Genomic DNA, 25,096 nt, shown 5'->3' with positions numbered 1-25,096 from the left:
TCTGAGTAAGAGACATATCTAGATCCTCTATTTTTCTGCCTAGATTAAAGCAGTGCAAACTAGCATAGTCACCATTCTAAAAATATTTTCATATTGGCATGCAAAAACAAGGATTTTTCAGCTGGTGCACCTTAGTTGATTTTTCAAAGAGCAGTATAAACAACCTTCTCACAACTGAGTCTGGAACGCAGACAAGGAAAATTATTTCCTAAGCCTGGAGACACTTCAAAAGGAATGTCAATTCTATCTTCATTCATATTGGTTACTCATAGGAGTTACTAAATGCTGGAATATATCCATTTGATGGATAGTCATTTAATGCTTAGCCACATAAAGCCTATTATATGGGACTAATCTTTAAACTAATTTAGGAAAAGAGGTTAAAAAGGGGATCATATTAGCTTTCTAACTGGAATCACCCTGAAGTGGTACAAAGAGATTTTCCATATTAGGTGTATGTGTGTGTGAAGAGTGCTGTCCATTCACATGAGGCACCCTGAAAATTTGTTTTTAATGAAATCTGAGCCACAGACAGAAATCAACACTGAGTGTAATCTTTAGCCATCCTCTCTAGACTGGAGGAAAAATTCAGCCTGTGATACATCTACCTGAACCAATATCTCTCCCTAGCAAGAAAAAATAATATATACATAGGTTGTATACAATGTAATATAAATAATATATAGTTATATGTATTACAAATCTGAACCCTATAAGTTTCAGGGGGACAAAAAGCATGACAAGGAAATCTTCCCTCCTCATTTCATCAACCTTGAGTACCAAGGTCTTAACCATATCTGTTTAATATTTACAGACACTAAAACACAAAAATTCTGTTGTTTAGCCTCAGAACCTTGTACCAAGTTTCTATTTTTAAGTATTAATGAGACATAAGCACTGTTTTGTATATGGTTAACCCAAACGAGTTAGCTGTGCCTGTGTTTTGTGTGCTTCTATTACTTTAGGAAGATGGCCTTACACAGAATCCCTCAAGGCCTGTAACTTGTCTTTGTGGTTCGTATCATAAACACAAACGGAGCCAGGACCACCAAGTGTTATCTCACACACCGACATTTTGACATTTTACTGCAAGATTTATGGCTGTAATAAACAATCGCAGTACCTTTTCTGAACCTTCCTCAATCTCCCTTTGCAAACTGTAGCATCATTCCATCGAATCAAATAATCTTTTGAAAAACATTTTTTAAAATACCTCTTGCCTTTACACAATATCCAAGACACCAAAGTAAAGCCAGGAAGAAACTAACTCAATTAATAAACAAACTGAAGTTTACCAGCAGCATCTCGCCTGAGAAAAGATGGGATGCCCTGAAATGTAGCAGAGAGGGAGCATGCAAATCCTCGCACACCAACTGGCTCCAGTCCCAAGCGGGGTGGAAGCGTTATCCTTTCCTTAGGAAACTGGTGAGCACATTTGCTCATTTCCACGTGCAGGGGTAACATATTCCCAACAAAACCTTTCTTAAAATCCCATTAGGTGAAATAACTTTTCGTCATGTCCTCAAATCCCAGATGGAGAAGAGTGAAGGGAGTTGGAGGGAGAGGGAGGGTGAGAGGGAGGCAATGTTTTGCAGCTTGGTTTGAATCTGATTTGAATCATTTTGAATATATTTGTAACAGCCTTCTCTCTCTTGAATGCAATCCTGTCCCAAGTTTCAAAGTGACCGAACAGTGACACCGTGTGCATTTTGTTTCTTATTAATCTTACACATTGACAGTCTTTGTTAAATCACAAGGCGCGCCCTTCACCAGCCGACATTTTCATATTTGTTAGACGCACTGACCTGAAGTTCACCTCGGCCTTGGACTTTGCGCTTGTAAAAGGTCTATACAGTGTCTTTTAGCGAGCAGGGTGCTTTGCCCAGGTCACTCCTTCTCAGGAAAAACCAAGGGGAAAAGCCAAAGGAAATGTAAACGTTATGGAATGTATTGACTGTATTTGTCCTTTGTTCTTTAGAGCGAGAGTCCCCAGACTGTTCTCTATCTGATGCGTGTTTCTGGAGCTGAACAGTGGAGTGGCAGAATTTCAAAACGCCTGATGGTGGCATTTGAAGGCTTCCCCCCACACCTACACTAGACACAAGATTTGAGAGGAACAACACTTTACCAGCCATTTGACCAATTAATAGTTTGGGGGTAATTTTCTTGTAGTAGTTTAAAATAATGCACACAACCCAGGGATGAGGACTGATATTCATATTGGGATTACACATGAATTTTAACTTGGATTGTTTGAGAGGCCTGAGGTTCAAAATCCTCCAAATAAAGAAGCAAGCACTCTAAAAGCAATAACTTCTGCGAGTACCCTTTTCTTTTACTTTGAAGACTAACTAAGAGATATCTATGGTTTTTTGTTGTTGTTGTTTGTTTTGTTTTGTTTTGTTTTGTTTTTTTGAGACAGAGTCTTGCTCTGTTCCCCAGGCTGGAGTGCAGTGGCCGGATCTCAGCTCACTGCAAGCTCCGCCTTCCGGGTTCAGGCCATTCTCCTGCCTCAGCCTCCCGAGTAGCTGGGACTACAGGCCCCCGCCGCCTCACCCGGCTAGTTTTTTGTATTTTTTAGTAGAGACGGGGTTTCACCGTTTTAGCCAGGATGGTCTCGATCTCCTGACCTTGTGATCCGCCCATCTCGGCCTCCCAAAGTGTTGGGATTACAGGCTTGAGCCACCGCGCCCGGCGAGATATCTGTGGTTTTTGAAGTTGACATGTTTCTAAGGTGTGTCACGTTTTTAACAAAAAACACAATAAAAAGGTTTTTCCCAAAGAGACACATAATTGTCTTGTTGACTTATCGAGGGGTTTCAGTTTTCTTCATTTCACTAGCCCAAATGTGGTGAAATGTTCACTGCTGCAACAGCAATCACCACAGTTGTTTCCTTTCTTCTGTTTCATCTGGCAGACCCCCATTTGGCTTCAAGCTCTTGGCCAGAGTGAAAACTTTACACGTTGCACAGAAGCACCCTGATTACTTCCATGAAGGCAGTGTTTGGGAAATATTTATTTTAAAACTGAACATACCTGGCACTGTTAAATCCAATCAACCAAGATATATTAGGATGATCTTAAACATTCCTTCAAGAGTCTACATTCTGAGTAGTTGAATTATCTCCAAAGTTAAAAAAGAAAAACGTAGGGAAAATATTTCACCTTTCTCTTCTCTGTTTTCCTATACTGATCCCTTGAAGGTCAATTCATACAAAAGAGAAATATGTCCTCTGGAAAATAGATTATTATAGCACCAACACTTAAAGCCATTCTAGATGCATGAAAAATAAAATATTGTTTAGCTCTTCAGTTGCAACTCACACATGAGGCATGGTTCCAGTCGGCTTCCTTAATACACTATTCCCTTTCTTTTCTGCTCTCCTACCCTTCTGCTTAGATTGCTTTCTCTTCTCCTTGACTTTTTCTTCAATTCCACGTGTATTATTAAAAAGTACATTCTGAAGAATAGAAAATATTCTATTCTGTCCTGGTTGTCTTACACAGTGGCCTGGTATTTGTGGATTTCACCTTTCTGCATTCCCTACAGTCTAGTTATTCACTTATAGCTTGTAGTACTTCTCTTACATTCAATTGTGGTTTAATAATAAACAACAAAAATTTCCAAACAGGAACATTTTCATGGCACCAATAAGCATTTTGTCACTGGTAGTGCTGGTGGAAGGGGTGAAGGGAGAATTCTGTGTCTTTCAGGAGGGTGTCCACTTCCTTCCTTCCCCTTCTCAGATCTCAGAATGCTTTGCATTCAGCGGACTGTAGTTTCACAAAAAGCATATTCTATGTTTGAAAACTGCAAAGATTACATTTTGCAAGAAGTGCCTGTGTTTGCATTTGTTCTTACACACTTTAGGGGTCATGATATGTACTAAAAAGACAAAAAACTGGCCAATCAAAATCCCTCTTTTCAAATAAAGGAGGTTTCCTGCACCATTCTGTTGCCTTTGAAGGCATAATGAAATATTGGAAACTTGCGACATTAGTTTTTAAAGCTCCATAGATGAGTTTTTAGCATTTTTATTTTGTGACAAACCCACAGACTCCTGGTTCTCCAACACCTAAGGTGTTGGTGTTTCAGTAATCTATGCCTATTTACCTGCTGCTATTCCCTCAGAACAGGAGCGATAATTCAAGATGAAATACAGCATGTATTACTCTTGAAAAGAGGAATTTTCTATCCTTTCCTCCGTAATTGAGGTCATTCAACCACTAGGGTTCACCTGGAGTCCATACTGTGATACACGCGTCACTCCGAGCCATTTTATCTTTTGTGCTGATAGTCAAGATCACAGCTCTAACATTGACATCAAACTCTGTCTGGGCAGATGACTAAGAGCACTGCACAATGTAAACTTTTGACCCTCAACTTTTTGACCTGCAGTTGTAACACACTAACCACAAAGATACACAAAGCTGAGCCTCTTCTTTCAGGGGGAAGGGGCCCCCCTAGCATCTCAGGACACCCTGCTTCTGCCACTGCCATTTGAAATTGGAGGGTGAAATGGATATTTTTCCTCAGTGTTTGTGACTGGACTTTTTGTTAAATCAGCCTACGACCCCTTTGTCAGCAACTAGGTACTAGATTAACTTGAAATCCCTCGTGATTCTATTTTACGAGGAAAATTTGGAGCAGAATGGGAGAACCTTGCAAAAAGTGAAAGAAAAGAGAAGATGGGGGAAAGCAAGCACTGGGAGGTGGAGACACTTTTTCCCTTTATTTAAAACTAAAGACGCAGCCCTAATTGTTGGGAGAGCTGGCCCAGGCGGGTGAGTTGACTGTGAACTTGTACTAAAGCGTGCTCTGCTGGCGATTCCTAGGGTGTGCAGATTTATCTTCTCTGCATTTACTTAACCCGGCAGTGAACTGCGCGGGCGTCATTTGTTAGGCGATGACAGACTTCACCTCCAGCAAGGGCTGCTTCACAAAATCGCAATAATTATCTAATAACCTTCATAACAAATATTATTATTGAAAAGACTGGCTTGTGGGGAGGGGATCTGGTGGGAGAAGAACAAATTTATTGTGAACAACACCAAACAAAACAAACCTGGGCAGACCTTCAAGTTCTGGGGCTTAGAATGGCTGGGGCTGTGGATCCCCTCCGCTATGTGGGTGGGAGCTTAGGCTGACCCCCTCAGCCCTGCCTGGGAGCCCCGTTTATAGTTTTGCCATTGACTAGAAGGAAATTCCTCCTTAGAAACCAAAGGGATGGAGCCCACAATGCTCTGCACTCTCCATGGTGGGCAAGCCATGGACAGACCCCCAGCCAAGTCAGGGGAGAGGCTGAGAAGGGCATCTTTTAAGCTAAAAAGATTGTTTTCCTCCTTAATTGCCCATCTTTTAAGATGTGATTTGCTTTCCACTCACTAATTATTTCAATATAGTCCTCTCAGAATCTCAGCAAATGAACAGGACTCTATTTTTGGTAGGAAATTCTGTCTTGCTCTCCCAGAGCCGCCAACAATGAAGCAGGGGAAAGAGCAGGAGAAAAGGAATCTTGGCATAATGTTGTGAAATTAGACCATGGAAACCCTAACAAACCCCTAAGTAAGTGTGACCAGAAGCTTCCTGTTGTATTTATAGTTCAGAAATATTGTCTCTTCAGCTTGTGGGAACAAACGAGCCCCCGCACATTGCCGCTGAGGAGGAGCACACACACGCACTTCTGCCACTGGCTGAGGCTGGATGTCTTCATAAAGCCCTCAGTGACAGACATATTTTTTCTTAGAAAGTTCCTCTGCAAGAACAACCCAAAAGAATCCACAAAAGAAATAACTTATCTACAGAATGAGCAGAAAACCAGCCATCCTCTTTATTATGCTTTCTATGAAAATAGGAAGAAAGAAAAAAAATCCTCCAATAACGTATAGGTCTGACTGCATGATGTATTTTTAAAGTCATTTAATTCCATGTGGCCATGTGGGTTTGCCTGCTCTCTTAAATTCTACTTAAGTTTTGTGAAGATTAAAACAGACAGAAATAAGCAAGCTGACAATATTTACAGCCTGTAATTTTTCTCATTCCTTGGAAAGATTCTCTATGTTCTGTGGTGCTGGATATGACTTCAACAGGCTTTCTGCTCATTCCCACACCCCAAGGTGGAATATGGCCATGAAGTAGTGTGGATATTTTCTGTGTAAGTTACTCAAACTAAACTGGCAGAATCCCTGTCACTTTTTTTTTTTTCTAATTTCAATCACCAAGAAATCACTCAAGCAAGATCACCAAATGAGTAACTAAAATGGAACCCTAACCCAATATTTTCAATAAGGAGCCTACAATTCAGAGCAGCAAAAAAAGGAATCCAGTATTCTCACAGACACATAACATTATAAAAGAGAACCCATACCCATATAGAGTTTATATCCTTGTTCCCACTAAGATGTGGACACATCTTCTCGACTGCTGAAGTACCAATGTTTACTTTAATAGGTTACATACAATTACTTCAGGATTCTTCACCTTGCCACTGTTCATGAGAAGTAGCACTTGTGGGAGGGTTTCTATTTTTCAAAAAAAAACTTTCTAGGTTTTGCTTTCTGGACCTCTGACTTTGGGGACATCTGTTGGACTTATGTTGAGTGTAGGTGGCCTCTGCACAATAAAGTTTATTGAAATTCCAAATCTATACTTTCAGTTTTTTCACTTTAAGCACTTAATAGGTATCTTTGCCAATTAATACTTGCTGAAAACTGCCCAGCTCCTAAGGAGAAAAGCAGATCCTATTTTTTGTTTCATTTCTGAATGCAGTAGGAGAATTTGGCTTAATTCCTAAAATAGGATTGAGGGAAATCTACTGGGTCCCTTGTGGGTACCCATCCAGAAAAAGATCCCGGGACAGGCCACAGTCCCCAGGCACTGGGCTTGGGTTTTGCCATTGAAGAATATGGGGGGTTGGGGCCAGAAGGGGTGACTGGGGCCAATATGGAATTGTACCCAGGATAAACGTATTTCACCTTACTTCACCCATTGGTGCAATTTTGGAGATTGTTCTGGAAATCATAGATTATGTAAATTTCCTGGGATCAAACAGAAAGAGCAGCTAACAAAAGAAAGGCGGAAATCTCCTACTGACAAAGGACCAATTTCTTCCCTAAACTACCGTTTATGATGTGTCAGGAAAAACAACCTAATGGCTCTGGGGACTTTTAAGTTGGGCATTGAAGACACCTCAATTTCCCCCCAAAACTTTAGAGCACAGTTTGGAACAGAGAATTCGCCTGCATGTTGAGGGGGAGTGAATTTCTCCAATCTTAATGTTATCTAGGGGGCCGCCTAAGGTGCCTTCTGAGGGTCCTGTGCCTAGATGTTTTTAATTCTACAAAGAAGGAGAGGAAAAGGAAAGAAGTGAGGGAGAAGAAAGGCAAAGCGGAAGAAAAGAAAGCGCTTTAACCCCTTTCAATTAGCCTGGGGATTCAAAGACTAAAGTTAAATCCGGCCATAAAGTTTATTGCTTCAGACTCACAGGCGGGTGAGAACAGTCCCACCGAAATAAAAAGAACGTGCAGGCTAACAGGGTTCAGGGCCTGGTCCCGGGTGCGGGGGAGGGGGTGCTGAGCACCCTCACACACCAGGGTGGGGACCCTTGGTCCTCAGGGTCCAGTGGGCGCTAGCAGCCCAGGATCCACCTTGCAACCCGGGAGCCCAGGCTGGAGGTGCAGCCCCCGCCTCGCCGGCCTCTGCCACCCTCCTGCTCTCGCGAGCTAGCCTGAAACCCAGCCCCGAAGGCCGCTGCCTCAATTCAGCCCTGCCAGATGACCCCGGCCCGCGAAGACATATTGCCACAGCCCCGTAAGGAATCCCGCCAGAGTCGGCCTCGGCCCTGCCCGGGCCTTTCTTTCAAACTCCTGAGCGCAGCGCGGCCTCGGCGCCCGCGGCCGGCGCCCCCCTGTCTCCCAGCCCCCACCCCAGGGCTCCGCGACCCCCAGGAGCCGGCCCCGGCCGGGCCAGCAATTGCGCGGGGGACTGGGGATGCGGCCTTGCCAGGTTCCCACACACAGGCCCATTCGCACACACAAAAAATCATCTTTTTGCACGCCGGCGGTAGCAGCGGAAGTCATTAACATCCGCGGTTGTGCAGCAATTAAAGTTAGGCCTGGGGATGCGGCGCGGCCACAGGCGCTGCTCACCCTGCTGCCTCCGCAGAGCTGGTTCCTGGCGCTGCTCTTTTGGGCAGAGGGAAAGTTTGCTCTGCCTTTTCGAATTCAGAGGCAGCCTCAGAGCTATTGAACCAGAGAGAGAGAGAGAGACAGAGAGAGAGAGAAAGTTTCCAAAGTACAAATAAACTTGAAAGCGCTCAGGAGGCGAGCTTACCTTAACTCGGAGGGAGCCATTTTTCAGAGTTTTGAGAACTTGTGGTTTGGACACTTCTGGACCTAAAATTGACAGTTTGAATGGCCAGGCGGCACACGTAGCCTGCAAAAGAGTCAAATGGAGTCCAGCGTTAGTGAGATTATATGTTATGTGGTATATAATGTTGGATGTCAACTCCCCAAAACCATAAAACTTACTTTAATGGCCCCACGTGACGTTTTATAGCCAGTGAGCCGATCTGTCTGTGCTATGGATGATTTTACGATCTAATTCATAGACAAAACCCTATTCATTTGGCACCCAAATGTCATATAGCCGGAACTGGGGCTTATAAAGTTTACTGTTTTATAACTTTTAAAAGGAAAGACGGCATCAGTGTAAGCAGTCGGTAAATGTGCAAATCTCTAGTTGCGCTTTAGCTGCTCTGAGGAGTTTCCCAATCGAGCTAGGATGGGGTAAGTACCTTCCATTTGTAGCAAATTAATAGTAGCAAAAGAAGCCAACTGGGTCCAGGATGAAGAGTGGGGAAGGGGTGCTGGGATGGGTTAAGGGCAGAGGGTTTGGGGTCCACAGCCAGACAGAGCAGCGTCTTCAGCAAGTGGAGGCCTAGGACAGCCTTAGGAAAGAGGCAGGATCTGTGTGGCCTGAGGGTGGCTAACAAAGCCCTGGGCTTTTTCTCCTTTTTTCTTGCTCTTTCTCTCTTTTTTTTGTACCTAGCAAGTTAACTTGGTTTCCTCAGAGATGGGCATGGTGGCCTGGAGCTTTGGAACCGCCTACAGCTTTTTCCACCTTCTGCCCTGAACTTTGTGATGGGTCAGAGTTAGGGAAGCGATGGGCCAGTCTTGGTATGAGGTCTCCCTGCACAGGTCATCTGCTCAGGTAGCCTCAGACCCAACGGTTTCCAGGACTGGACAGACAGACAGAAAAGCAGACAGAGCCACTCACTATTTGGCACAAACCAGACCAAATGAACTTACAATAGAAAGTTTATTTTTTGTTCCAGTCAGTATTTTTTCCTTAAAAACAAATACGAAAAAAAAAAAAAAAAAAAAGCTGATCACAGTTTGCTTAAAACAGACAGACTTGGACAATATTTGTAACTTTGTTCACAAAAACATACATCACTGAAGCTGCGCTTATAAGAGCCACTTCCAGAGTTCGTGCAAAGGGTCCTACAAAGGCACGCAGGGACACACCGCTTGGAGTCACAGTTTTCATCACAGAGTCACTATTCACTACACGTCGAACAAGTTGTGTCTCATCAAGTCACCTCTACAACAGCATTAATTACACAAGGAATATAGGTAGTTTGAATAAAAATATCTTTAACAGCTTGGAGCTATTGAGACAGGAACACTTCCACGCACATGCACAGTTAAACAACTTGAGTGCAACACACAACATTGGCACTAAACGAGATTGAAGGGGGACTTTTTGTGTGTTTTTTTCTCTTTTTTTGTTATAGTTACTTCAAGTAACACAGCTTGCTTCATATAAATAAGTTAAAACATCTATTTTTTTTTTTTTCAAGACAAAGCCATTCAGGACAAAGAGATGAACAGAAAGCAGATCTACTTATACAGGCGCTATAATGGCAATAAACAGGCTCATGATTAAAAGATGAATTAGGGCAAAGAGAACAGGGCTTCTTCACAGAAGGAACACAAGGGAGTTTCAGAAAGTCACCTTAGTACTGACACTACGCGGGGTCCGCTAATACTGCTCAGTACTTTAAACGCTCAGATACTCAGGGACGGAAGGCCCCTCCTGCCGCGGCCATGCTCATGCTTTTCAGCTTATTATCTTTTTTCCACTTCATTCTCCGGTTTTGGAACCAGATTTTAATTTGTCTCTCGGAGAGGCAAAGAGCATGTGCTATTTCAATCCTTCTTCGGCGTGTCAGGTAACGGTTGAAGTGGAACTCCTTCTCCAGCTCCAGGGTCTGGTAGCGTGTGTAGGCCGTCCGGGCCCTTTTGCCTTCCGGGCCGCCTATGTTGTCTGCAATAGAAAAGTCAGCGGTTTAGCCACCAACTCCTGTCTTCCAAAGTCCTCCAGGGGGACAAGCTTGGGTCCTGAGCAGGGAACCCAGGCGAAAAGCTCAACAAGTTCTCCCTACCAGCCCGCACACCCCTCCCGAATTTCCTTCCCTCTTCCTTTCTAGAGAGAAAACAATACGATTTGGATCCTGGGAACAATCTGCCCATCTGAGGCTGGGGCCGTGTCCCGGAGGACTCCGGCGTTCCCTGGCCCCTCTCCTGCCCTCTGCGCCCTACCCCGGGCGCCCCGATCGGGAGGCACAGCCCTCCCAGGCTGCCCACCGCACAGAAACCCAGGAAGCAAGGCCCTTTCCTGAGCGCCCAAGTGGCCTTTGGGTCACCCTGCCTCAAAGTTCCAGCCCCGAGAGCCGCCTCCAGTTTCCAGCCTGCAGGGTTGGGGCGCCTGCTTTCTTTTTCTTCCCTTCCCTTTCCTTCTCTCTCCCTCCTGCTCCCAAAATTCAGAATCCTGCCGGCTCTCGCCTCGATTCTTCCCCTCAAGCCCCTTTTCGGGGGCTCTAATTAGTAACGCTGCTTCCCCAGCGTAGCCCTCATAAATTATCCGCCCTGACAAGCCCGATTCACGGCTCCTACTGCCATCCTCTACCTCTCTGCGTCTTGCTCAGCTGGCCTGACCCGGGAGCGCCTTCCAAGGCGTGGGGTTCCAGAGGGGTATTTTGCTTCCTGCCCCTTTCAACGTCTAAACTGGCCCAGCGAACGCCTATTTCCCCCACTATTTGTGAGCGCGGGGTGCTTGCAAAGAAGAGGAGGAAGGAGGAAGGCAGAGGAGGGAGAACGGCAAGGAGAGGCTCCGCAGGGCTGGGAGAAATGAGACCAGGAGAGAGACTGGGAGAGGGCGGCAGAGGAGAGAGGGGGGACCGAGAGCCGCGTCCCCGCGGTCGCGTGGATTTAGAAAAAGGCTGGCTTTACCATGACTTATGTGCAGCTTGCGCATCCAGGGGTAGATCTGGGGTTGGGCGGGCGGCGCCGGGCTCGGCTCGCTCTGCGCACTCGCCTGCTCGCTGCTGGCAGGGGCGTCCTCCTCGGCTCCGGACGCCGTGCCAACCCCCTCTCTGCTGCTGATGTGGGTGCTGCCGGCGTTGGCCGAGGCGCCGCTGGAGTTGCTCAGGGAGTTTTTCCCGCCGTGGTGGCTGTCGCTGCCGGGCGAGGGTGCCACGGCGGAGCAGGGCAGCGGGTCGGGCGGAGGCGAGTGCGTGGACGTGGCCGGCTGGCTGTACCTGGGCTCGGCGGGCGCCGCGCTGGCGCTGGCCGCGTAGCTGCGGGCGCGCTCTCCGGAGCCAAAGTGGCCGGAGCCCGAGCGGCCGACGCTGAGATCCATGCCATTGTAGCCGTAGCCGTACCTGCCGGAGTGCATGCTCGCCGAGTCCCTGAATTGCTCGCTCACGGAACTATGATCTCCATAATTATGCAACTGGTAGTCCGGGCCATTTGGATAGCGACCGCAAAATGAGTTTACAAAATAAGAGCTCATTTGTTTTTTGATATGTGTGCTTGATTTGTGGCTCGCGGTCGTTTGTGCGTCTATAGCACCCTTGCACAATTTATGATGAATTATGGAAATGACTGGGACATGTACTTGGTTCCCTCCTACGTAGGCACCCAAATATGGGGTACGACTTCGAATCACGTGCTTTTGTTGTCCAGTCGTAAATCCTGCCTGATGACCTCTAGAGGTAAACTCGTGCACTAATGGGGGAGTTGGGTGGAGGCGAGAGGGGTGGCGCGCGCGCCTCGGGCGCGTGCCCGCCGCCAGTTGCAGCCGTTCAGTCGGACTCGAGCGCCACCCGCTGGAGGCAGGGCGCATCGCCCAGTTTCCGACCGGGGGCTGCAAGGGCCGGGGTCGAATTGAGGTTACAGCCCATTATGGCAAAATTATTGCATTTCCCTCGCAGTTCCATTAGGATGTACCAATTGTTAGGCCGTCAGCTGCCGATCGCGCGCCCGGCGAGGATGCAGAGGATTGGGGGAAGGTGGTGACTTGCATTTTATTTACAACAACTTTATTTCCCCCGTTTTGCAGCCCCTCTTATTTTTGTGTCGAGGTTGGGGTCGGTTCTGCCCGTCCTGCCAGCAGCTCTGAATTTTGAAAATACAGATATCACCTTCGGGGAAGGGGGAAAGCCATTTAGCCAACTGGATAAATAAATCCTGCCCGCAGCAGCAGCAGCTACAATTACGGCTCTGTTTTTGCGAGCGCATGAGGGACAGTGTCCCTGCCGCTCTTAAATGACAGGCGTCTATTAAAGATAGCTTTTGTGTAATGTTTCTGCAAGGCGAGGTCAAATTCCATACACTTTTATAACCGTAGTCGATTTTTCTTTCGTGTGAATATGGTTTTCGTGTCATTAGTTTGCTATTTGATTTGCTTACGTATCCAGCCTGGAAAATCTTCATCACAGGGTCCGGTTCCTCGAGCCAGCCGGACCCCAAGTTGGAGGGTTCTCCTTGAACCCAGCGAGTGGGCCCAGGCTCCCTGCAGCCACAGAGGCTGCTTGGGGTCTGGGGATCCGTGGGGCCGGTTACTGGGGTCTTGCTTAGACCTCCAGGAGTAAAATGAGGGCGATAATGGAAGCATTTCGTGGCAGTGCTTAGTATCTCTGTAGTTATTTTCCACGGCTCCGAAAGACTCAAGTAAATCACAAATATAGCTGAGAGGCAAGTGGAGTCTCCCCGCTGGAGGCCCCGCGTTGCAGGCGCCCCTGGCACGTCTGGAAGCCAGGACTCTGGCGGCTTCCATGGCCCTGGGCCCCTCGTTGGGTCCTGAACGCTGCTGTGGCGGCGACGCGGGCGCTATCGGAGGCAGGGAGCGGGAATCCGGAGCCGGGGGCCTGAGGGATCCCAGGGGCTCCCCGGGCTGTAATGTTCCACCCGCGCCCAGGTTAGCTTGCCTCGGCTGAGGCTGCTTCTTTTCCACTGACGGTTGCACACGCGGGACCGAGAGACTGGGCTCTGTTGGGGCCCCCTTTGTTCCTTGAGCTTCCTGTTCTGGGAGGCCGCTTGGGAGGCCGCGACAAGGCCGGGCTCCAGCACTTAGAACCCCTCTTTCCACTGGTCAGAGATAATTTGATGATGCCCTTCGGGACCTACTGGCGAGGGACCTAGGCACAGACTCCCAGACGCGAAACGGGGCTCGGCCCAGGGCTCTTTCCTCCCTAGCAGCTCGGCGTTCCGAGGTCGGGGAGCTCAGAGGCACTAGCACAGCAGCCCCGGAAGCATTCAGGGCGCACCCCAGAACTCGGGAGCCGGTTTGGGCAGCCTTGTGGAGCGGGACTGGGTGTGTGCAATGCGCCCCGCTCCACTGCTGGTATTGGCTGTGTGTGAGGTTTTGTTTTGTTTTGTTTTTTAAGAAATAAATGCACAGACGCTTGCAAAGCTCCGGGCTCCCCTGAAGTTGCGGAAGCCCCCGATGGAAGCAGGCGGGGAGAAAAGTTGGGGAGCAGGCGAGGGCAAGGGGGCAAAGCCGAAGGAGGTTGCAGCGCTGGCCTGGTCCCTGCCCAGGCGTCTACTCGTCCGCCTTTGCCTCTGAGTCCTCCCCGCTGGGCTGCGTGGAATTGATGAGCTTGTTTTCCTTTTTCCACTTCATGCGGCGGTTCTGGAACCAGATCTTGATCTGGCGCTCAGTGAGGCAGAGCGCGTTGGCGATCTCGATGCGGCGGCGCCGTGTCAGGTAGCGGTTGAAGTGGAACTCCTTCTCCAGCTCCAGTGTCTGGTAGCGCGTGTAGGTCTGGCGGCCTCGGCGCCCATGGCTCCCGTACACAGCACCTGCGAGCAGAAACAGCCGGGCGCCGGTAAGCCAGGACCTGGATGGTTGACCCAGTCAGCCCAGTGCCTCCCACAAGGGGCATATGAACTGAAAACCACCCCGCCTCCACTCCAGCCTCTCCCACTATGTCTGGGGCCCAAAGCATACTGAATGGGAGATTATTTCATACCAAGCGAGATGTTTTCCACCTATAACGACTTGGGGTGGACATTATTGTTTTTGAAAAATCTGCCTCATAGGAAAATCATTACAATCAAAATAACAGAATGGGCATTCTTAATTTGGGACGCCCAGGTCGTGTTTTTGTGGGGATGCAGGGTGTGTGTGTGGGGCGGGGGGGAGGTGTGGAACCATGTAAGTAGTGTACACACTCTGAATTCATAGTGGTCTCTCTGAGGATGCTACTGTGACCAGCCATGTCAGAACTCAACACATTTTTTGAAGAGTTAAAAATGGTCAGCCCTCTTGAATCTTTACACATTCTCCCATATTATATGACCCTTCTGAGAAATGCAGAACTCACCCAAGGATAAAGTGGATTTTAACGCAAAACATTATAATTTTAACAATCCGCATTAGGCTCTGTCCTAGGGAATTCCTAGGAGTCTTTGGGATTCCCTGTGGAGTCTTTGGAAACCAGAGGCTAAGAGATGGAGCTATAGTTAGTCTAGGATTTCTAGCAATGTAGGATTGTGTTGGGCTGTCTGATCTGTGCCAAAGATCCCCAAGGGTGGTGGGGATCCCTCCAAGACAGGTGTATGAACTCAGGCATGGGCTCAGAAGAAGGCAGAAGTTGGCTAAGAGTGAGCAGTTGAGTGGAAGGGGGAGGAGGTGAGGGAAGAGAGAGAGAAAAAAATCCTGAGTCTGGGGCTGTGGCCCTCCAAGGCTTTGGGGAGACACTAGAAGAGGCCAAATGGCCACCTCTCTCTGTACGGGTTTCTGAAGGGCAGAAAGGAGAGGGGGTTGGGAAGCAAAGGGTATTTATCAGTGACCAGTGCAAAAGGCCCACTGGCTTGGGAAGCTGAGCAGGGTACCCAGGGTGCATGGGTCCCCACCAGCCTCTCTCTCTCTTCAGGCTGTCCCTGTCACAGGTCTCATATACGTCTCAGTGCCCCCATCCTCCCCTAAAGTGTCACCTTACATGGACACTGGGGCCCTGCCCTTCCTCTGCCATGGCCTGATTGCCCCATTGGGAACTGATTTTTTCTTCTCTTTTAAAAAGTCAAAGAAACTTTGCTAGTTCTTTCCTCCTTTCTCTCTATTCCTCTTTCTACTCGGTTTCCTCCTTCTTTCTTTCTTTTCCTGCCTCCTTTCCCCTCTCCCTCCACTGTCTTGGGATATGCCTTACCCGCGCAGGAGTTCATCCGCTGCATCCAAGGGTAAACGGGACTCGAGTACTTCCGGTCGGCGCCTTCGTCATGGAGTGCTTTGCCCTGCCCGCTGCTGCTGTCGGGTTTGTACTGCTGCTCGGGAGAAAAGTGCAGGTAGTCCCCGGGGCCCCTCTGCTTGCCACTGCCCGAGGGCGAGGCGCCACTGAGGTCCTTATCAGAATAGAAACACGAGGCCCCGTACTCGTAGGACGCCCGGTTGCAGGCCAGGACAGAGTTGGACTGTTGGTAGAAACAAGGTGAGGTGTACGTCTTGTCCGGGAGACTCGACGCCCCGTACGAGGCCGGGAAGGGCCTCAGCGCGTCATAGCCGGCCTGGTAGAGGGGCAGCTGGCCCAAGAAGGAGTCCTGGCCGCTGGGCAGGCTCCCGGGGAAAGTGGGATTCACAAAATAGGAACTCATTTGCGCGCCCCTCTGCAGGACTGTGATTTGTTGTGTATTAGTACATCTGGCTATAACTATTAGTAGTCATCGAACTGGTTTGTTTCTGGATGGCCGAACGCCAAAAGCGACAGCAGCAAATCGCACCAGCTGACGCCGCGGCGGCCAATGGGAGCGAGCGCCGGAGCCCGCTCCCCAGGGACCGCGGCGACCGAGGCAGCAAAGTTACAAACAGCCCCCAGCTCGCCCGCCCGCCGCCCGCCCGGCAGATTAATGGGCGCGCACAGCCAGCCGGCCCGGCTCTCTTCCCGAACGCCAGCGGCGGGCACTGCCCGTTCAGGGGCGAGCCGATCAGGCCAGAGTAGGGACACTAACGCTCGGGCCGCCGCAAAGGCCCCGCCAGGCCCCCTCCTTCCTCCTCCCCTTTTTGCTTTATTGAATTTTGCGGGTTCCCCACCCCTCCTCCTCCAAACAGGAAACCTGAAGGTCCTGCGCCAGGAGGGGCGGTGACAAAGGTGGCTTTGCTCCCTGCCGGCCTGCACTCCAGGCATGGCTCCGAGTTGCCCCTCCCCTAGCGATCCCCTATTAGTGGGTGCGAGTTCTTGAGCTGGAGCAAGGGCCATGAGAAACCAGGCCTTCACTCTATGCTCTTCACTCGTGCGCCTTAGCAATCGGTGAACTCCCTTATTCTCTCCTTCTCCACTCGCACCAGGGGCCTGGGCCTTGCAGCCCAGAGCTGAAGGATCACCTCGAGCTGACCAGGACTCAGCCAAACGTAGGTTCTTCCCACCCATTCCCTCCTCCCACATACACATCCTGTTTGAGTCCCAAGGGGCTCAATGGCCCGCGCCTGCCTGGTCTTAAAGCACCCCTTCCAGCTGGGCGTCCCCATCCCACCTTTGAACCCAGGGAATTAAGAAGCCAGAAACCACTGGTTTTAACAAGAAAGGACCGACAGAGCAGCGGCCGTGAGACTGGGCTCCTAAGCCAGCCGAGGGACCTGCTCCCCTGCCCAGCGCCTGGGGACTCGGCATCTGCTGCGAGAACCGCTCAGAGCTGAGGCGGATAAAAGTCCAGATGTGGAATCTTTCTGTCCACATTCCAGAGGCACAGAAGACGCAGGGGCCCTGGCCAAGCTGGGCACAGAGGGCAGCTCTGCGGGGCCCAAGGCCGCGGGATAATTGATGGGCTCGGTTTCCGGGGCGCCCGACAACCGGCACTGTCCTGGGGCCGCCCTCTTTACTGCCCTTCCTGGGATCGCACGGAGGGCTGCCGCCCCTCAGTCTCTCCGGAACCGGGAATAGTTGTCTCACCGGCTCCAGAAATCCTGAATTGTTTTCACTGCTGTTCCAGGCCTGGCGGTCCCCAGACAGGACATTAGAAGCCTGTCCTGGGCTGTTCACTCTTGCCTGAGAGGTGTGCCTTCGAGATAGTTGACTTTTACAACACATGGATCAATCTCGTTTTGTAAAATGTGATAGCAGCCCAATGGCATTTTTACAACTGTGTTTGTTGGGCTTGTAAAACCCCTTGAATTAGCTTTAAAATCCTCAATTCTGTGGAGGTTGAAGAAAGACTATTTACGTGATTTGGATGGATTTCTGGAGACTGTTTACAGATCTGTAAAACCCTGGCCAATGCAAGCTCACCGGTTCCGGACTTAGTGGGGAGGTGGCAATTGGCAGTGTTCCAGTAGGAATCTAGTAATGACTTAGTCTCTTCCTTGCTTTTCCAATTTTTTTCCTGAGCTCTCCTCCCACAAAGGGAAAACATTGGGAAAGGACTGGCCTAAGGTCGACCTCCAAAGAGCCCAAGAGGCACTCCTGGAAGGCGGCTACTAGCCCCGCAATGGGGGCTACCCCTGGAAACTGGATGCCTGTTCCCCAGTCAATCTGTCCTAGAAAGGGTTTACTTTGCATATAAAGCAGGGCCTTGAATGAGAGGATAGAATTGGGCATTTCCCACACATTACTTCAGGGAAAGAATTCAATAGGTGAAAATGAAAACTGGTGTCAAAAAATTAAAAGGGACTTTTAAAAATAGCTGTTTGAAGAAAATCATGTTTGTGGTTTTTTTTCTTGAAATTATCAGACTACACTGATTTTAAGCAAGTTATTGTTTAAGATGAAAATAACCATTTGGAGATGTCAATCAATGTTCACATTTATAATTTCCTTTTCATTCCTCCATGTCCCACACAGTGGTGGGGTTGGTGTCAATTTACTGTTGTTATTATTATTTGTCATGCCTTGACTAGGATTCTCGATCTAATTATTGTTCCAGCTGACAAGAGAATTTGATTTCTCAGCTAAGAGCCAGAAAACATTATATTTCTAGCTTCTATAGGCCCTAAGATGGAAAAATATATATTACATTGGAATCTTTACATGTTAGCCAAGGCTAGTGCATATCAAGTTGGCAGCTGACCAATTCATTTCTCCAACCAGATATATATATATACACACACACACACACACACACACACACACACACACACACCCCTCTCTCTCTCTCTCTCTCTCTGTCTCTCAGAGAGAGGATCATTCCGGCAAGAATAGGCAGCCCAGACCCTCCAGAGAGCCTCTCCTGCGATGGTGAGAATGGCCACCCCAGGGCTCTCTCTCTTCCCTGCCAAAGCCACGCAGAAAGCGACTTACCTTACAGTTTCTCTCCAAGGCGGGCAGGATGGCGAGCTGGGCCCCACCGTCTGCCCTTGCCCTGGGCTGCCCATTGAACAGCTCCACCTTCGCCAGCCTGGAGGGTGGTCTGGGAGTATGTAGGTGTGGTACCTTGAAGGCCACCTCAGTCCAGCCAGCTCGCTAGCCCAGGCCAGAGCCCAAAGCACACAGGTGCGGCCTCTGCCCTTCACAGGCCCTCGCCTGGAGCCAAAGCCGTCCTTCTTTGCCATAGCCCATCCTCCTCAGATCCGCCAGGCATACAAGCCTCAGGACTACAGATAGTCTCTCCGATATCAGAATCGCAAAGTCAGAGTGTTCCCTGAACCAGCGTGCGCCCCCAAGACGCCTTGGGACGTGCAGTTTGGGCAGAAGCAGCCATGACGTGCCAGGCGGCCTGTGCAACCAGTCTCCATGGTGCTGGAGTGGGGGTGGGGGGAGGACCCGAGTCTATACCGGCGTCCAGCTGCGGTCAGGGGTAGCCGAGGCGGGGAGATTTCCCGGCCAAATAGGCTCTGGGTGATAGCCCCCCAGGTCCCCTTTCGTCCCCCTCTACCCTGCTTGCTGGGAAATCTCTGGAATCTCTGAGGGGCCCGTACAGCAGTCGCGCCAGGCTGCAAGAGGCGGGCTGCGGCTGGCGCCGGTCCCGGCGACCGCCACGGCGTGGCAGCAGCGAGCGCCAGCACGGTCGCAATAAATAATCCGCCAGCGGCAGCCGCAGGCAGGAAGGCAGCGACCCTAGGATGCAAATACGCCGCTTTATCCGCCCCGAGCGCACCCAGAGCACGGGCGAATGTCCCAGACATCCACAGCCCCTTCCTATTTATCGAATCCATACCAAGATATTGTTTCAAGATGGGGAAACAACAACCCAAACAAAAAATAAACAAAAAGAACCTCGGACTCTTTTCTTGTCGCTGTCCGGGGAGTTCCCGGGGCAAATCTGGTCTGATACGCACTTAGGCCGAGCTACAGTTCGAGCCACCGCGCTACGCAAAGCCACCGCCAGCAGCACGCTCCGCGCTTCCTCCCGGGCAGCTCCACAGTCCTCTCCCCGCTCGCGGGAGGTGGGGAGTGCGGTCGCCAGTCCGTTGCGCCAAGGTGGATTGGGGGGTCCCCCTATCGCCCAGACTCGGTTTGCGTCCTTCTTTCAACCTTAACTGCGGGCCCCTGCCACCCGCGCTAACACCATTACGTCCTCTGCACCGAAACTTCCCACCAAGTAACACCCAATTAACTCCATCCTCTCCTCCAACACAGAATTCCACCCACGCACCTATTCCCTCTCCCAGCGCTTCAGACACCTCTCTCATCGAAAAACCGGGCGAAAGGAAGCCGTCAACGAGCGGAGAACTCTGGCTGAATTAGTAAGTTTTTCTCTGTTTCTCCCTTTTACCTTTCTCTCTGAAACCAATTCCCACGGAGTAGAAGGTGCTGTGCTGATGCTAATAAAATGACTGTGGATTAAAGCACTTTGCCCTCACCTCTTCCCACCTTCCCAGGTCAAGAACGGTTTCCTGTTGTTGGGGAATCCAACAAAACCAAATAGGGCCATGAATGAAAACATAAAAATCCAAACCCAAGGGAATAGCGGGGAACACAGTGTGCCGGGCCACTTCCTTTTGGGCTTCACGGGGTCGCTGGGGAAGGGGAGAGAGACGACCCAAGGGATGCTGCCCTGTGCCTGGGCGCTGTGCCACGGAGGGCCGAGGGAAGGCGGGCACTTACTGCCAAGGCGAGCCAGGGAGGGGAGAGAAAGGGAGTGGTGTGTGTGCGTGTGTGCGCGCGTGTGTGTGCCTGTGTGTGTGACGTGTGTGTGCTGTAGTGTGTGATTGGGGCGAGTGTGAATGGGTGAGTATGGTAAGGGGGAGTGTGCCCCTCTTAAAGCCTCCCTGGGTGCCCTCTCCCACCGCTGCTGCCGCCGGCTGTCACCTCACCACCTTTACTCCTATCTCCTCCCCACATGTCTCACCTTCAGACGGCGACTCCCAGAAGCTCCTGCCCCTGTGACAGCTGTCGCTTGGGCAGCCCGAAAGACGAATTGTCCTCCTTCCTGGTGCCAGAGGACGCAGGAAATTAGCCAGGTTGCGAGTTGCAAAGCTGCCGCCGCGGCGCCGGGAACGGGGCGCGCCCCATCTCCAGCGGGAGCCGCCAGGCCTGGCCTGGCCGGGGCTTCCCTTCGCTCGCCATCTCCGGACAAAGCGCAGCCGAGCCAGGCTCGAAGGCAGAGCTCCGAAGCAGGCAGGACGGAGCGGAGCAAAAGAATGCGGCTCTATTCTCGCAAGGGAAATTATAAAAAAGTTCATGTTCACGGTTCTCATCCACATGACCGACAGCGGCCAATGGAAGGGCCGAACAACTCATAAAGTTGTATTGCAAAGTTGTAAATTTTCATAAACAACAACGGATTTATGACCCTTTCCCCATCACTGAGAGGAGGCAGCTCTTACACCGGCGCCATCTTACCACCGAGGCCGCCCAGACTTGGGGCCTCAGGTTTTACAGACCCTTTTGGGCCCGGTTTTACTAAAAGAGCCATAAGAAGCGGACCCAACCCAGGCAGAAGACTGGAGACAAGGTCTTGCAGGCGGAACTCAGGATGCTCTGAGCTGCCCGCACAATCCCTCGCCCTTCGCCCCTCGCCCCTTCCCTGCACCCAGATGCCCCAGCCCCTGCCCAGGCTGCGCAGCCCAGCGAGGGTCTGCCGTCCTAGCCCCTCCCCGCGCCACCTACAGCAGTGCGGGACCCTGGGGCGCCCTTGCCTCGCCTGCAGGCGGGGTGGGGGCCTTAAATCCCATTTCCTAGCCTGGGGCTGGGTTCAGGGCGCATGCGAAATCCGTAATCAGCCTCTGGATAATGCCCCTTTCCAAGCCCACTGCGCAGCCTTAGAGGAAAGGGTGGATTTGAAATTTCCTCATGGAATTTATGGAGATTTTTAGGGAGCTTCATAGAATATAACGTATCTGCCAGAGATTCCGTTTTCAAGGAATCTAGAAGATGTTAGTGCACACACAAAAACCAGACAAACGTCTCTACACGGATAAAGGCACATGTACAATTATGCACACAGGGAAGGGCATACACTCTATTGTGGGCACAGAATGACATGCAATTATGGACACACAGAAACACATGCACCCAATTATGGACACCAAAATATACACAATTTTGAAATTAGGTAAAAACACACACACAGAAATACATAAACAGAAAAATAAGCACATACTCATACAAATACACACATAAAAATACATTAAAAAATACATGACACCAATACATGAGCATCCAACACTTGGACCATCACAAGGACAGCCACCCCACTTTTGCTTCCCCACTGCCCCTTTCCCTCCAGCCATGCTCACTTCCCCTTTCCCAGTCTCCTCTGGATAAGGTAGTCCACGTTTTTCTTTGTCACCAAGCATCTTTATTTTTCAGTTACATAAAACACAGCTGGGCTGGGAAGTGTGCCTTCCCTGAACCCCAGGATGGAGCTGAGGGGGATACAGGACAACACAGGAGATGAAGGGCATTGCGGAGGGCATTGGACCTCCCCACCCACTACAGTTAGCTCAAGACAACATACCATGCTACAAAGTCACCCCATTAACACATCCTTTCCAAGTCAAGACACTGCCTTACAAATGAACTCCAAGACTATAGAAACGATCAAACAAAAAAATCTTGTTCAAATATACAGTATCTGCTATTGTAGGAAACGTCAGGGCGTACATATTTAACACAGCTGAACAGTAAGATACAGGAGCCAGAGGAAAGGACAGCGAAGCTGGGAGCATCTCCACAGTCCTACTAAGCAGAAGCTAACCCAGAGATCTGCAGCCAGCTCAGGAACATTCCCCTCCAGAAGTGGGGGTTGATGGGCCTGAACTTTGGGTGCCAAGCCAGAGAAGGAGGGATTGATTCTAGGGTGCAGCACTTAGAATGCTTTTTGGAATAAATATATTATTTTTCAATTTAAATAGATGCCAATACCCTGATCCTGGACCTCAGCACATTCTCAGGGCAGCCTCAGGGACCCCAAAACCTGCGGGCTGTAAGCAGCAGGGGCCTTGTCTGGGAGCAGTCGGCACTAGGTAGCAGGCAAGCCAGCCAGCACAAAATAGGTAGTTTTAGGGGAGTAGGTAGTAGTGAGATTCACGTTCTTTCGGATCTGGGAGGGTGGTGCTGGGTGTCTGCCAGTGCTGGAATACATAGGGGCTTCCTGGGAATGGAGGCCCTCTGGGCTGGATACATAGGTAGTTTGGGGGTGCCTCGAGCAGAGGCCTGTGCTAGGTAGTATTTTGGCCGCGCCAGCGCAGGGCCGGCTGACCTGGGGTTGGGGGTGTCTTTTGGGGTCCTCGGAGGCAGAGGGAATCCAAGGCGACCCAGTCGCTGCGGCCGCTCAGTCCACAAAAGTTGGGAGCTGGAGTAGGTGATGGGGGCCGGGTAGAGTGCAGGTTGGGGACTGTTTTGTTTGTTCGTTGTTGTTGTTTTTTTTTTTTTTTTTTTTTTTACATTTTCTTTTATTTTCCCCATTTTTGTAAATAAAACCAATGAGTCTCTTAAAGACGCTTTTCCGACTGTCCGGTGCAGCGAGGGCCCCGGCTCGGCCCCTCATTCCTCCTCGTCTTCCTCTTCTTCATCATCGTCCTCCTCGTCAGCCTTGTCCGCGGCAGCGGTGGCGGCGGCAGAGGGCACGGCGCCCTCGGGAGCTGCTGCGGCAGCCGGACCTTCGTCCTTATGCTCTTTCTTCCACTTCATGCGGCGATTCTGGAACCAGATCTTGATCTGGCGCTCGGTGAGGCAGAGCGCGTGGGCGATTTCAATGCGGCGGCGCCGCGTCAGGTAGCGGTTGAAGTGGAACTCCTTCTCCAGCTCCAGTGTCTGGTAGCGCGTGTAGGTCTGGCGGCCCCGCTTCCTGTCAGGTCCTGAGAACAGACATGCAGACACAGGAACACACGGACAGACAAGTAGACAGGGCACTCGTTAGGCTGCTGTCCCAGAGCCCACACCTTCCTCCTGGCCTAGTCCCAGGCGAGCATCCCCCTCTGCCCCAGGCCCCAAACTGAGCTAGGGGAGGAGGGGGGGTGTTAGGGAAAGACCCCAACTGCAGTGCCAGACTCGCAGGCAGCTCTGTAATCAGCAAAGGCACAGAATCCCAACTTTACAACTGCCTTTTCCAGCCGGCTAAGCTTCCACAATGTCCTGCTTCCCCTGACAAAGGAAAACTGTAAATATAGAGTGTGGGCAAGTGGGAAAAGCTGCACTTTTGCCATTCAAAGATGAGCCCGGCCATTCCCCCACCTTGCTAGGCAAGTGGGCGACCCTTCCCAGCAGCCTGAGACCTCAATCCCCAGGACCTTCCTAGGGTACCCCGACCCTCTGGCCTCATTCCCTCGCCCCCATCTTGAAATGGCCCCTGGCACAGGGTCGGGTGAGAGGCCTTGGAGGGCTTGGCTCTCCCAGCTTTTGAGGAAGAAAAGCCAGGCAGCAAGGAAAAGGAGGAGGAAGAGAAGAAAGGGAGGGAGGGTGACAGAAGAGGGAGAAAGAGAGAATAGCGAACAAACTTAATGTTAAAATTCCAAGGCAAATGGAGTTAAATAAATTTACGAGGATCGAACCCATTAATTGGGCCATAAAAAGTTTTATGAGCCTCATTTACATACAATGCTATGGGCTCCACGCAATGGCGCCTCCGCTCTAATTAAAACCAGAAAGGCTGCGCCGGGAGTCACGGGGCTGCCGGCTCGCAACAGCCTGGCTCCGCTCTTCCGGCCCCCGGCTCCGCGCTCACCAGCGCCGCGCTCCCCGCTCCCGGTCCCGCTCCACCAGCCCGGCCAGCCTAGCGACTGCGCCTACCTGAAGACCGCATCCAGGGGTAGATGCGGAAATTGGCTTCGGCTGGGCCGTGCAGCACGCCCTCGTCCGCCTTGTCGCAGGCGCCTTTGGCGAGGTCACTGCAGAGCCCGGGGATGTTTTGGTCGTAGGAGGCGCAGGGCAGGTTGCTGTAGGCGTCGGCGCCCAGACCGTAGCCGGATGCAAAGGGGCTCTGATAAAGGGGGCTGTTGACATTGTATAAGCCCGGAACGGTCGAGGCGAAGGCGCCGGCGCCCGCCCCGTAGCCGCTTCTCTGTGAGTTGGGCGCAAAGGAGCAAGAAGTCGGCTCGGCATTTTGGAACAGAGAAGCCCCCGCCGTATATTTGCTAAAAAGCGCGTTCACATAATACGAAGAACTCATAATTTTGACCTGTGATTTGTTGTCCGGCAGCTTTCAGTGTCGGTTTTACGAGGTAGCGTGATATATGATAACATTACACCCCCAGATTTACACCAAACCCCATTTTCTTTTGGACGGAGCTCGACGCAGCACGTGACCGCCCACATGACCGCCTCCGCCAATCTCAGCAGCCCTCACAGGTGGTCTCGCTCCGCTGGGCCCGCGGCCGCCTAGAATGGAAGGGGAAGAGGCTCAAATATGCGGCCAACGAGTCCGCCCGCGCCGGGTG

At 50.7% G+C, this 25,096-nt stretch overlaps 4 protein-coding genes across 4 annotated transcripts in view; all 4 read right to left on the bottom strand.

Moving 5' to 3' along the window:
- Positions 1-20,947, bottom strand: part of HOXA3 (homeobox A3) — a 46,855-nt gene extending 25,908 nt beyond the window's left edge. The window contains exons 1-2 of the mRNA XM_025379169.1: positions 20,566-20,947; positions 8,333-8,434 (exon numbers count right to left, since the gene is read on the bottom strand). The gene's annotated coding sequence lies outside the window, so the exon portion shown is untranslated. The remainder of the gene's footprint in view (positions 1-8,332; positions 8,435-20,565) is intronic.
- Positions 9,784-11,912, bottom strand: HOXA5 (homeobox A5). The gene is made up of 2 exons (XM_025379173.1): positions 11,296-11,912; positions 9,784-10,330 (listed from the first exon to the last, which is right to left on the bottom strand). Exons 1-2 carry the CDS (start codon positions 11,855-11,857, stop codon positions 10,080-10,082), a joined length of 813 nt encoding a protein of 270 aa, XP_025234958.1. The 5' UTR covers positions 11,858-11,912; the 3' UTR covers positions 9,784-10,079.
- HOXA6 (homeobox A6) lies at positions 13,352-15,958 on the bottom strand. The gene is made up of 2 exons (XM_025379174.1): positions 15,498-15,958; positions 13,352-14,148 (listed from the first exon to the last, which is right to left on the bottom strand). Exons 1-2 carry the CDS (start codon positions 15,937-15,939, stop codon positions 13,889-13,891), a joined length of 702 nt encoding a protein of 233 aa, XP_025234959.1. The 5' UTR covers positions 15,940-15,958; the 3' UTR covers positions 13,352-13,888.
- Positions 20,948-21,999: 1,052 nt separating the features above from the next.
- HOXA7 (homeobox A7) lies at positions 22,000-24,962 on the bottom strand. The gene is made up of 2 exons (XM_025379175.1): positions 24,450-24,962; positions 22,000-23,518 (listed from the first exon to the last, which is right to left on the bottom strand). The coding sequence occupies exons 1-2, from the start codon at positions 24,826-24,828 to the stop codon at positions 23,205-23,207; spliced, it is 693 nt and encodes a 230-aa protein (XP_025234960.1). The 5' UTR covers positions 24,829-24,962; the 3' UTR covers positions 22,000-23,204.
- Between the last annotated feature and the right edge of the window lie 134 nt (positions 24,963-25,096).

This window comes from Theropithecus gelada, chromosome 3, assembly GCF_003255815.1.
Source record: "Theropithecus gelada isolate Dixy chromosome 3, Tgel_1.0, whole genome shotgun sequence".
Classification (NCBI taxonomy): domain Eukaryota; kingdom Metazoa; phylum Chordata; class Mammalia; order Primates; family Cercopithecidae; genus Theropithecus; species Theropithecus gelada.
Note: the sequence above shows the minus strand (reverse complement) of the source record. Positions and strands in the feature narration are given on the sequence as shown.